Genomic DNA, 12,683 nt, shown 5'->3' on the forward strand with positions numbered 1-12,683 from the left:
GTTTTTATAAAAAATTAGCAAATTATAATTACTTTATTTTTATTTCTTTTTTAAAATATAACTTTAATAAATTACAATTATTATATATTTTTATTAATTTTAAATATATATGTAAATATAATGGTAAAAATATTATTTTTAAATTACTAAATTTCAGAGTTAATTATTTCTATTATTAAGATTTGAAAAAAATATTTAATAGGTAAATGAAAATTAACTTTTTCAATTGTTGAAAAATTACAAAAGAAATCAAATTATCTAATTAACAAAAGTAAAATTAAAATTAAAATTTGTACATATTTTTTTAGAGCATCAGATTTTAATAAATTTTTTTAATATAATTTATTTAATAAAATATTATATTAATTAGTAAAAATTTAAATTTATAGATTCTATATAATAATTATTACTATTTAAATTAAGATTTTATTCATTCAAATAGCTTTGTTTACAAATAAAAAAAATTACAACCATCAAACTAGAAGATAGTTATAATAATATTCACATGTTTTTCATGTCTTCCAATCATTGGTAGAGCCTAGGTACAATGTATTGTCCATGTTGCCCACCGTGGATGGTGGTTTTCTATTTACAATAAATATATTTGTGGAAAATCATTTGACCATCTTATTTTTACTCAACTAATTTAAAATGCATATATAATTTGAAATTAAACAATTCACACAAAAAATAAAATAATAATAACAATATTATATTATATGTTCACATATTATATTTCTAACTAATATTATATATCTTAAACTATAATGTTTTCTTATGATTTCACAATAGATATTATATATCTTAAACTATAATGTTTTCTTATGCTTTCACAATAGGCAGGAACTCCTACTCCGAAGAGCTCTTGTTTATGGAAAAGATTTGAAAATCATGTTGAATGCACAGCCCAAATTTACTACATAAACTTAAATTGGTAAGTTGGTAAATTAGTCATGTTGCAATCCTTTCTTCAACATGTATCTCTTCAACATTCTCTTGAATTGGAGGAAATCTCTTCAACTTGCAATAATGTTCCCCAAATAGTCTTAACATCTGTTCAAGAAAGGAGTGTGACAATTTAATGACATTTGGGATTTTAATTCTACTGACTGGGTTGACTAGAGCTCTAAATAATCCTTTGCACTGGCTGACAAGTATAAAAGCTTTTTGATATTTGTGAAATCAATGGTGCCCATGGAATTCCTTATGAGGTTATGCTCACCCCTTAAATGGAATGTGTTCAACGACTGGTTATGATTTGGGGAAATATCATTTTCATTCTTTCCTCTAAAAAATATCTATTTAATACTTCTTCCCAATATGAAATTTGATCCAAAACTTAACATTAAATGGGGTTGTATGTTTAAGGAGAGAAGGTGGAGAAATTTGAGTGCCCAAATCTAGAGATCTAAAGCTGAGGCTAGTGCTAAGATTTTAGCATGGAAAATCTTACATTTTAGGTTGCTCATTGGGGACAAATTAAAATTCTTAATGATTTCTCCTACCAAGTACCCTTTTTGCCAATGCTCTGAAAACATGAAATATTTTTTTTAGAATTGTTGCTCGACTAGGAGAAAATGGTTTGCTATTTTTGCTTATTTTCCTACTATTTTTTACCGTGTTTTGAATTGGAAAGAAGCCATCTTGTCAAACTGTAGAGGAACTTAATTGTTGATTCTTTTAGACAAATGATTTTGATGAATATCTGGAAAAGTTGATGTCTAGTTGTTTTTTCTAACCATGTTCTTTACCAGGAAGTGGAGATGCTACAATTTTATTGTGATATTATGCTACAATTTTCTTTTATGTGTTTTGAGATGTAAAATGTAGCTACCTATAGCAACCAGTTGGACAAGATTAAGTACCCATTTTTGACGTTGAGAGAAGAGAATATTTTACGCTCAAGACAATTGCACAAGTTCCTTAAGTTCTTAGTTCAAGCAGTGTAACGACTAATTTCTTTTTGCTATTGTTACTTGGTGTTTCAAGGTTGCAAATTTGCAATATGGTATGTAAATATAAAATTATGTAATGATGCATAGATAAGACTGGTTTTTAATTTTTCTTTCCTTATTTGTAGTTCCTCTTGGACCACTATTTTTTATTGTATCAACATTGATCAATAAAAAAAAGGTAATGGATTGCAAAACAACATTTTACACATCTAAAATTAGAAATATCAAGCACTAACTATGACATGTAATCATTAGAATGTGATATAAATGTTAGCTCTATTTCACATCAACATTTATGAGGAGAGAACATCACAGAGTCGATAAAAGAGTTAAAATTATGGACCACAAAATGTGATCTTAATTGTTATTGCATGCCCAATAATTGTATGTTATGGATACAAATAAAGTTGAAAATTTTGCTAATTGCAAACAAAAAGACTCTTAATTTGTGATCGCGTACGAGTTTTTATCATCAACATTTCAGATCATACCATTTTTTGCTCAATTCAAATATTAGATTAGATTATCAAGCTCCAAAATCCTTATACTTACCAAATACATTATGTACATATAAAGTTGGACATTTTTGTAGCTGCAAACAAAAAGGCTCTTAATTTGTGATCGCGTGCAAATTTTTATCATCAACATTTTAGATCATACTTTTTTTTAGCTCAACTCAAATCTTAGATTAGATTATCAAGCTCCAAAATCCTTATACTTACCAAATGCACTATAAATACTCATCCCTAAATAAATAATTTTAAAAAAGTTACATTCATTATTAGTTTATGAATCTATGTCAATATTATAAGTTATGAAAATGCTAAATAGTACAATGTAAAATTAAAACTTATATATATATATATATATATATATATATATATATATATATATATATATATATATATATATATATATATATATATATATATATATATATATATCATAGAGCTTGAGTCCTTACCTCTATATATATATCTTTTTATTTTTATTTTTACATCTGGAGTCTTCTTTCTCGGGTTATTACCTTCTTATGTAATTCAGCTTTGTAATTCAGTTTTGTAATTAAAAACTGTTTTGTAATCTAGTTTTCAAAACTCTTGTTGAGTTGAACAAAGCTGAATTACATAAGAAGGTAGTAACCCGAGAAAGAAGACTCCAGATGTAAAAATAAAAATAACAAGAGCTCTGTGCATAGAGCTTGAGTCCTTGCCTATGTAATTTGTGAAATATTTTGCTTTACAATTTTGTTAATAAAGTATTTGTATATATTATAAAATATGAATTGAAAAATTAAAGAACTTTGTTAGATATAAGTCTTTTTAAAATGTAGAAAATAATATTCTAAGATATAAATAATGAACGATGGTATGACTTTTTAATTCACCATTATTTTTCTACAAGAAATAATTTTAAATTATAAAAAATATTATTATTAAAGTGTATAATAATTTAAATCAATTTGATAAACAAAAAAAATATTTTTAATTATAATATTTTGATAAGAAGATAACAAATTTAAATAATCTTAGCATAGACTATAAAAAATATTGTCACTAAAATATTCAATTTGTCTACAACTATGATAAAGATAATAATTATATTATGTTTTATATTATAATATATATATATATATATATATATATATATATATATATATATATATATATATATATATATATATATATATATATATATATATATAATTCACATTCCAATAAAGAAATCTAGAATGATCTAGATCGATGCGACCTAGTAAAAGATTATTACACAACGTTGCAGATTCATTAAGGAGAGCGAAGGGCAACCAACTTGTAATTTAGATAGCTTTAGAAAACATAGCCATTGAAATCCCTCATCCCAACAAGGAGGCATTATGTCGATAAGAATGCACTAAAAAATGTTTTAAACTCACTCATATTAAAATTTTAAAACATTTACTCCAATCTCTATTTCTTTGTATCAAAAGTCTTAAAACAAAAGTTGTTCAATATAATATTCTGTGTAAAAAATATAGAATAGTTAAAAACAACATTTAACTAATTCCTAACACTAATCCAGATTTGACATGCACGAGGTAATTTTCAATTTGAATGAGATAACACAAGCCTTTGAGATTGACAATGATTTCATTTAATTAAATGCACAAGGGGCAACCTAACCTTATCTCACACTATTCCTGTCACTTCATAAACATAATTTCTTTCTTTAAATTTTTAAAATTCGTTAATGGGCAGCTTCATATGTCTCTATCAAAGTAGAGTTGTTTTCGATTGCTTCCACTTAAATAGGAAGATTAAATCTTGAATTTATATTCTTGCTTTTACCTCCTAACATCCCTTCATATGCTTCTATTTAAGCAAAATCTTATCTCTCTATGGGAACATAAAAGTGGAAAGAGAGAAATTAAAAATGTGAGAGATGGAGTATCATCCCTGGGTTGCCTTACGACTTGAGCTTGCAGATTATGGCGAGAGTGCCCAGGAAATACTGCGCTCAGCATCTCTCTTCTTGCGCATGGAAGGAAGCTATAACAAGTGACACTCTTTTCAACTAGAGGAAATGGCTGCAAGTAACGAAATCTTGGATTTACATGGTAGTGGTGAGCGAGTAGGAGAATTGAACACATGTCCTCTAGTATGCAACTGCAAAGGGTTCAGACTGGTGGCCATTGCTGTTGATGTCAATAGAGCACACACTAGTTTATGGATTCAATTACACCGTAATTGGCAAGCTGCTCTTTGTGATAGGCAGTTGCGAATGGCCAAAGGGTAGCACATCATTCAGTTTTTTAACGATGAACAAAGTGAGCGTGTTGAATGCCCGAACAAATCAATGGAGTTGCATGCAAGGGATGAATGATGCGCAGGCAAATTGTGGTTGTGGAGTGGTTAACAGGAAGATTTATGTTGTAGGTGGAGAGAGCTCTGTTGATGTGGGTACAGTAGATCATTCCATTGATTTCACGAACAATTTCATGGACTCCCGTTAAAGCAAAATGAGAATCTACAATTCATAGTCAAGATGGATTCATCTTGACCTTGCATAAAATCAGCATTGATAGTCTGGAAAGAAACGAAGAACTTCTCATGGAAAATGGTAGAAGAAGATAGAAAGTTGTAGAAGACAGTGACATTTTTCTTCTAATTTTTCTCTCATAAAAATAATTTTACCTCTAACAAATTTGTTATTAGCCAATCAAAATTTAGAAATTGTTAGATTAAAAATGAATTAAAAAATAAAGTGATTTTAAACTTTAGAAAGTAGTGAGTTTTGATTGTAAAAATTAATTGTCACTCTCGATGAAAACATTAGTTCCCTACTTAAGATAGACAACGACTAATAATAAGAATAAGATAGAGTGAGCAACAAGAGTATGAGACATCTTCCAACTAGCTTACAAAACAGTTGTAAATTAGAACTAATAGTTTTGAAAGCGTTTCCCACCTCCTTCCTCGGAAGTCCACAAGGTTTGCTCCCAAAGCATTCTTTTTCGTCAAATAAGTTCGAGGGAATTATGACAGGGAAGGGCTTTTACAATACGTACAAAATGACAGATAACTGTAAGAAAGCGGCATCCAATGCTTCGCCATCAACTCCTCGGCCTTCCAAAATCAATTTTTTGGAGTTTCGTTAAATGGAAATCCAGAAAAATCACTTTTACTATTATACAAAACACGTCAAAATCAATGCTACCTATAGAAAATATGCACGTCAGAATCGAATGGACAAGTCTTAGCTTGCATTCTACAATAAAACAATTATTCTACAGACATAAACTACGTACAACTTTAATTTGCTAAAGTTCGTATACGTTCTACAGTATAATACGTTTACTATTGTATCATAAATAAATGGTTTAAATATAATTGGTGAAAGTTATAATATTTTATCATTCGTCAATTGTTTTTTTAATATAATTTGATTGCTCACAATATTGTATTATTCATCAATATTGACATTTTACAAATATAATTAGCCAGGCTGATAATATTTGATCATTTACTAATATAAAAATGCGATTAATTATTTTATGCAGCCTGTTATCTGACGCTTTTAGCAAGCGTATATTACTCATACCGACGTATATGGTGTATGGTATGACACGGTTATATACATGGGTTGCTCGCAAATAATGATTCATCCCGCCATTTTAGGAGCTGTCAGGACGTATGAATACGGTATTTGATTTCCCACATACATTCGTGCATTAATATTTGGGGGTCCAGCGGGGACGGCATACAGATTTAAAATAAAAATAAAATATACAAAGCAAACGAGAAACATTTTCGGCTTCTTCGCCTGCAATAAAAATGGTCACTCTCTGTTACTCTCTCCACCAGTGCTGCTAAGCCTGTTCAGAGCACAAGCTAAATGTAGAGGAAGTGCAAACGTAAAAGCATCAGAGAAACATGATGGACGCTCTGACAGAGCTATGCGATATCATGGCGCAGGATGTCCAAATCGCTGCCTCTAAAATTGGCTGGATTTATAGCAGATGCCCTCAGATAGGCTACTTTAGGCCTGGATCTTCTGTTAGGGTTACTAATTCTCAGCTGAATGCAGTGCTAGCGATGGCGCGGTTTTTGAGCGCTTCGTCGAATTTTGAGAAGGATCTGTTGAATGTGCTGGTGGAGTTCCTGGAGGCAATGCCTCTGTCTTTTGACGAGGAATTTTGGCCAAAGAATTATAGCGCAGATGCTGTCGGAAGATTTTACGAGGAGTTTATGAAGTATGTGGCGAAGATTGCGAGTTCGAAACATAGTGAGGGTTTTAGGGCAGATGTGAGCAGAATCATTGCGGATATTATGCAGGGGTTTGGCAGTAATTTATATGAGACTGGGTTTGCCAGGGTGTTTTTGAGCGCTTTGGCGGAGAATTGCCCCAGGCTAGAGGCTTCCGATGCCGAAAAGGTGAGTGCATTTTTGCTTGATCAATGGATTGTTAATTCCTCGGGATCTTTTTCTTCGGCTGCGTCTTCATTTATCGTAACTTCGCCTTCGTCGGATGCCTCGGCGGCGTCGTCTTCCTCTCCGTATGCGAGAAAGGGTACCTATTTGAACGGCGGTGGGGTTTCTAGTCCGGCGAGCGAGGAAACGCCCGGTTCGACCCCGGGTAGCACGCCTTCCAAGACGAGGAAGGGAAAGGGAGAATACAGAGGTGGCGATGAGATTACCAATGATAATAATTTTTGTTCTTCTTCTTCTTGCTCTTCGTCTGCGAAGGCGGCGAGGATGGCGACGAATGGCGGCGCGAGGAGTAGCCTTGATCAGTTGGCCGTCACCTATGGATTGAATGAGGTCGAAGCAGTGGTTAAGCAGCATGCCATCGCATTTGAGGAGGAACCTCTGGAAGGGTTGGAAAAGCAAGAGGTTGCTTTTAGGTTGTTTGCACATATTTTGGAGAGCGGCAATGTTAAAGACGACTATATGCAGCAGCTCAGGGTTGCGGCCGGAAAACAGCTGAAGACTTTGCCAACATTTCTCAAGGTATGAAATGAAAATTTTCAGGTATTATTCTTATTATTGCCGAATATTCATTTTCAGGCTAATGTTTTTGGAGAATCAGAGGATGCTTTCAGTATTTTAAATTTAAAAATTGAAAGGCACTTTAGGATCTTTACAATGCAGGTTAATTGTCGAGGAGAAACACGGATTAGAATAGTCCAGGAGGAACGCGGTGTAGAGTAGCTAAGGCGAAGTGCGGTTCAGAATAGCTGAGGATATGTGCATTGTCGAATGGCCTGGAAGTGATGTGGTGTAGAATAGCCAGGGATAGCCTCTGTTTAGAATAGCTGAGCATAAAAGTGGTTTAGGAATTAGAATAGCTGAGAAGAAGCACAGAATACAATAGTAGAGGAGAAGTATTGTCGAATGGCCTGGAAATAATGTGGTGTAGAATAGCCAGGGAGAAGCTCTGTTTAGAATAGTTGAGGATAAAAGGGGTTTAGGAATTAGAATAGCTGAGAAGAAGCACAGAGTACAATAGTAGAGGAGAAACTATGTGTCAAGTAGCTGACAAATCATTGTTTGACTGGCTAATATCTTGAGAGAAATGTAGAATTTACTACATGGAGTCCTGAATAATGATGAAGTAGCTGAGTAAGTTTTTAATGCACGCTACAATAAGTGAGAAGAAACATATAGTTCAGTCTTGATACTTCTAAACCGAAGATTTTTTAATAATGCAGGATTATATTTGAGGAGATTCGGCAGTGTAGAATAGCTTAGGAGAAGTGTTGTAACACAGTACTGGGGAGAAATGATGCTTAATATAGCTATGGAGAAATTTTGTTTAGAATGGCCAAGGAAAATGTGGTGTAGGATAGCTGAGGAAAAATTGGTGAAGGATAACTGAGGAGAAAGATGTTGTAGAATAGCTTAGGAGGAATGTAGTGCCAATTAGCTGATTGATCATTGTTTTATAGGTTAGTATTTGATGTGGAAAAGAAACAGAGAGCAGAGTTTTTGAGGAGAAGTATTGTGTCAAATAGCTGAGCAATCATTGTTTTACAGCTTTACATTTGAGGAGAAATGTAGAATTTTAAAATTTTTATTAGTAAATTCTAAACAATAGTTAAATAGTTGAGTAATTTTTTGTGGAGGCTACAATATTTGAGAAGAACGTGCAGTTTAACCTTGATATTTCCAAATCGAGTATTTTTCATAATGTGGGATAATTTTTAAGGAGATCTGTAGGAATTACTTTTATGCTGCTAAAGTTTGGCAAACTATTCTACGATTAAAGCAAACAGATTTCCACAATCCATGAATATTGAATTAATTTCTGGGGAAGATTGTGTGAGAGTTTTTTCATCAAAAAAACTCTCACACAATCTTCCCCAGAAATTAATTCAATATTCTACGATTACTTACAATACAGTTCAATATTTGATGAGAAACAATCAAATTGGCTTTCCACTAAAACTAAAATTTGGCGAAGTAGTATAGGAATCTGTATAGTGCATGCTATGTTTTAGGGAGGAACATATAATTCACACCATTCTTGTAAACGCTGGTAACTGAGGAGAAACATGACATGTTATTTTACAGTTTATCCTTGGGGAGAATAAACATTGAACTATTATTAATACTTCTAACTGTTGCAATTAATTGATGAGTTTTTTATAATGCAGAGTAATGTGAGAAGAATATAATTCACTTGTGACATGCACAAATTTTGTAATCAAGGTGCGGTCCCATGGAGGGGGGCTTCCTAAAAATTGTCAGCAGGCGCTGTTGAGATTTTCTTAGGATTATTTTAAGGTGGAAGGTCCGGGCCTATGGAGGGAGGCTTCCAAAAAATTGTCAGCGGGTGCTGCTGAGATTTTTTAGGATTATTTTAAAGTGCAAGGTCCCATGAATTTTGTAGTCGAGTTTATTCTTAAAAGTTTAAGTTCCACAATTTATGGATGTAGGTGGTCTTATGAATTTTTAATTTAACATATTCAATTCACTTGACTAATTAAATCATAAAAAAAATTGTAGTCATAAGAATTGGATTTTTGATATGATTGACAAGTGGTAGAAAAAAAGCCTAAGCTGGTGGGGCAATTTCTAGCTCCATACCTTTTCCATGTGCTCAAATCTGCACCCTAAAATGTAGAGGCTGCTACTTTTGAGGAGAAGATTCCAATTAATCCTTTAGCAATTTGTTTTTTTTGGCTTCATGGGACCACCCGCTGCATAAAAATAGGTCTTGAAAGCCCTCTCATGGGACCACACCCTAAGGTTAATACTCAGGAGAACCTAAGGATTTACTTGTAGTAATCATAAATTTTGGTGAAACAATTGAAGAATATTTATAATGCAGCTTCAAATTATAGGAGAAACAGTTGAATCCTCTTTCAATAGTAAGCATACTGTATAAAAGTTGATGATTTATTATTTTGAAAGCCAATATTTAAGATGAATCTAATGCTTTTCTAATGGTACTCCTACAACATGCTGAATAATTGAGCAGTCTGTTTGATGTAGGGCACTATTTTGGAAAGTACATTTCATTAGTAAACTGGAGATTCACCCACTGCGTACCCATCTCCTGTCAAATAAGTATCCACGTCTTGAAGATCCATATGGAGACATTTCAAGACATTAGGATGGGAATTTTTTTTTATTGCTTCTAAGCTTTGGTAAAGTGGATGAGGAATTTATTAATAATGCAGGGCAGGAATTGTGGATAAACATGAGAAGTACTTAAAAAAATTGGTTAAATAGATGAGGAATCTATATAGCACAGGTTAATAATTGATGAGAAACGATAGAATTCACTTGCTGCTCTTGGTTTTAACAAAAGTGTGCAGTAAACTTTTATGGGGCTTTCTATTTTAAATGGAGGAACATAGAGTCTAGATCAGATAGTTACAAGCTTTTGTTAGAAGAGATATATTTACGCATTGCCATTTTAAAAGAGAAAGTATTTAGTGCGTCATCATCATACAGAAAAATATTTGGGGAGAAATATAGAAATCACTCTATAGCTCATTTAATTCTTTGGGAAGTATCTGAGGAAACTTTATAATGCATGCCAATATTTACGGAGGAACACAAGATTCACCCAACTGCAACACACAAGACCTTTGGAGAAACCCTCAATGGGACTACGACTCTCGGAGAAGAAAGCGTCTGTTCCTCATGCCACTAATAAACAAATGTACCTTAGTTTTACATAGCATCAATGGGACTTGCAATTCTCATATGCACACAGCCCTAAAGATAGCATGACTCACAATACCCATGTGGGAGTGTTATGTGGATGGTTGTTATTTGTCTTGAGCAGGAAACGATAGAAGATATAGATGCTGGTCTTAGAATGGTGTGGTGCAGAAGATTTGTTTTAGTTTGCTGATGGAAATGGATAGTGGCTGGGAGTGTGCTCAATAATGCTTGTACTGCTGTCAGCATAAGAATGACATTTGGCAATTAAGGCCCTTGACCTATTGCCAGTTAAGTATTTTACTGTCTCTATGTATGTTTGTGCATATATAAATTTAATTGTTACGCTCCTTAGCTCCCAATGGGTGTTTCCATATACAAATTTGGCATTCTGACCAAACTCTGATTAAAATTAATTTTGGACTCTTGTTTTTTACTTGGCCACCTGTGTATGATTTTCTAAACTCTGTGCCTTTTCTATTGTGATTCAGACAACAGACAAGACATTATACTGACTCCAAAAGGGACATAAGCACAAGTTAATCACATACTATACTGTTTTTAACATCTAGATATATTAAATTCGCACACCTCACATCAAACCTTTTAAGCTGATATTGCAGCAGGTGACAGAAGATTTCTAAAGGCGATTTTAAAGTAGGAATTAATTCTTTTCAATGCCCTTACAGTGGACATGTGATATTACGAGATTTTTCATTGCTTCTTTGCATATCTGGAGTCTGGTTTTCAAGCTATCAAATCATATGTTAATATGTTCTGGGTTACTTTGACAGATACGGAAAAAAGATTGGTCTGAACAAGGAGCTCTTCTCAAAAGAAGAATAAATACAAAATTAAGTGTCTGTCAAGCAGCAGCGGTGGTTCAGACTAAAGGACTTCTACTATCTGATTTAGATGGAAAAGCCAGCAAATCATTATTACGTGAAACTCTTGCTCTTCTATTGGATGCAGCTGATGCTTGTGTTGTTTCTTCTTGGCGAAAGCTAAGGGCTTGTGAAGAGCTTTTCAGCTCCCTTCTTTCTGGTGTAGTACAGGCAGCTGTTACACGTGGAAGTCAGGTCTTAAGGGTCTTGCTTCTTCGTTTGAAAGCACTTGTATTAATGACCTGTGCTCAGGTAAGAGCTAATACACAATGGAATCATAGATGGTGTTTTATGTGTTTCCTGCTCAGAAATTCATTTGCACTTTTTCTTATGCTCTTTGGATTATGCTCTGTAGGCTGATACTTGGGGCGACAGCCAAGGTGCCTTATTTGAAATTATTAGCAAAACTAGCTGTGACATAATTGCTTTTGGCTGGAACAAGGATCGTGCCCCAATAGAATCATTTGTTCTTGCTTTGGCTGCAAACATTCGAGAGAGAGCTGACTATAATGAGAAGGTTTGTTTCAGTTTAAGTGTAACTTTCAGAAGATCCAAATCAACAATTATTGTTAGACATTTTTCCATCAGATAATATGAGGCAAAGAAGCAAGAGCAGATTTGAATGATACAAAGTGTGAAGCTAGGTGCCATTACATTTGCTATTATTGTGAATGATCTTCATAAGAAGAAATAAATTATAATAGAAAACCAATCATATAATGGATATTGCTAGTGTTTCTCTAGAATAACTGATATGGAATTTCTAAACAAAGTGAGAAATTTTCTTGATGTGAATCAATTCATACAAATAATTATTGTTAGACATTTTTCCATTCGATAATATGAGGCAAGAAAGCAAGAGCAGATTTGAATGATACAATGTGTAAAGCTAGGTGCGGTTACATTTGCTATTATTGTGAATGATCTTCATAAGAGGAAATTAATTATTATAGAAAAACAATCATGTAATGGACATTGCTAGTGTTTCTCTAGAATAACTGATACGGAATTTCTAAACAAAGTGAGAAATTTAATCGACGTGAGTCAATTCATACAAATAATGAATAATTTCAAACTTTGGCTATTTTTTATCATTCAAACAATAAACTTTAATAGTTTCAGAGGAGGAAAAATTGATGGATGTGAGATAAACTCTCCTACACCAAACATATGGTAAGTTGAGAAAAGAT

The 12,683-nt window shown here is 32.9% G+C and overlaps 1 protein-coding gene across 1 annotated transcript in view; it reads left to right on the forward strand.

Annotated features, from left to right (window-relative positions):
* Window positions 1-6,196: 6,196 nt before the first annotated feature.
* LOC149564488 (Phosphatidylinositol 3- and 4-kinase family protein) overlaps window positions 6,197-12,683 on the forward strand; it is a 123,059-nt gene continuing 116,572 nt past the window's right edge. Inside the window, exons 1-3 of the mRNA XM_089818023.1 lie at window positions 6,197-7,444; window positions 11,404-11,745; window positions 11,849-12,010. Coding sequence (XP_089674149.1) covers window positions 6,368-7,444; window positions 11,404-11,745; window positions 11,849-12,010 — 1,581 coding nt within the window. The 5' untranslated portion in view covers window positions 6,197-6,367. The remainder of the gene's footprint in view (window positions 7,445-11,403; window positions 11,746-11,848; window positions 12,011-12,683) is intronic.

This window comes from Cupressus sempervirens, chromosome 3 (genome assembly GCF_028749045.1).
Source record: "Cupressus sempervirens isolate cs-2001-9-10 chromosome 3, ASM2874904v1, whole genome shotgun sequence".
Classification (NCBI taxonomy): Eukaryota; Viridiplantae; Streptophyta; class Pinopsida; order Cupressales; family Cupressaceae; genus Cupressus; species Cupressus sempervirens.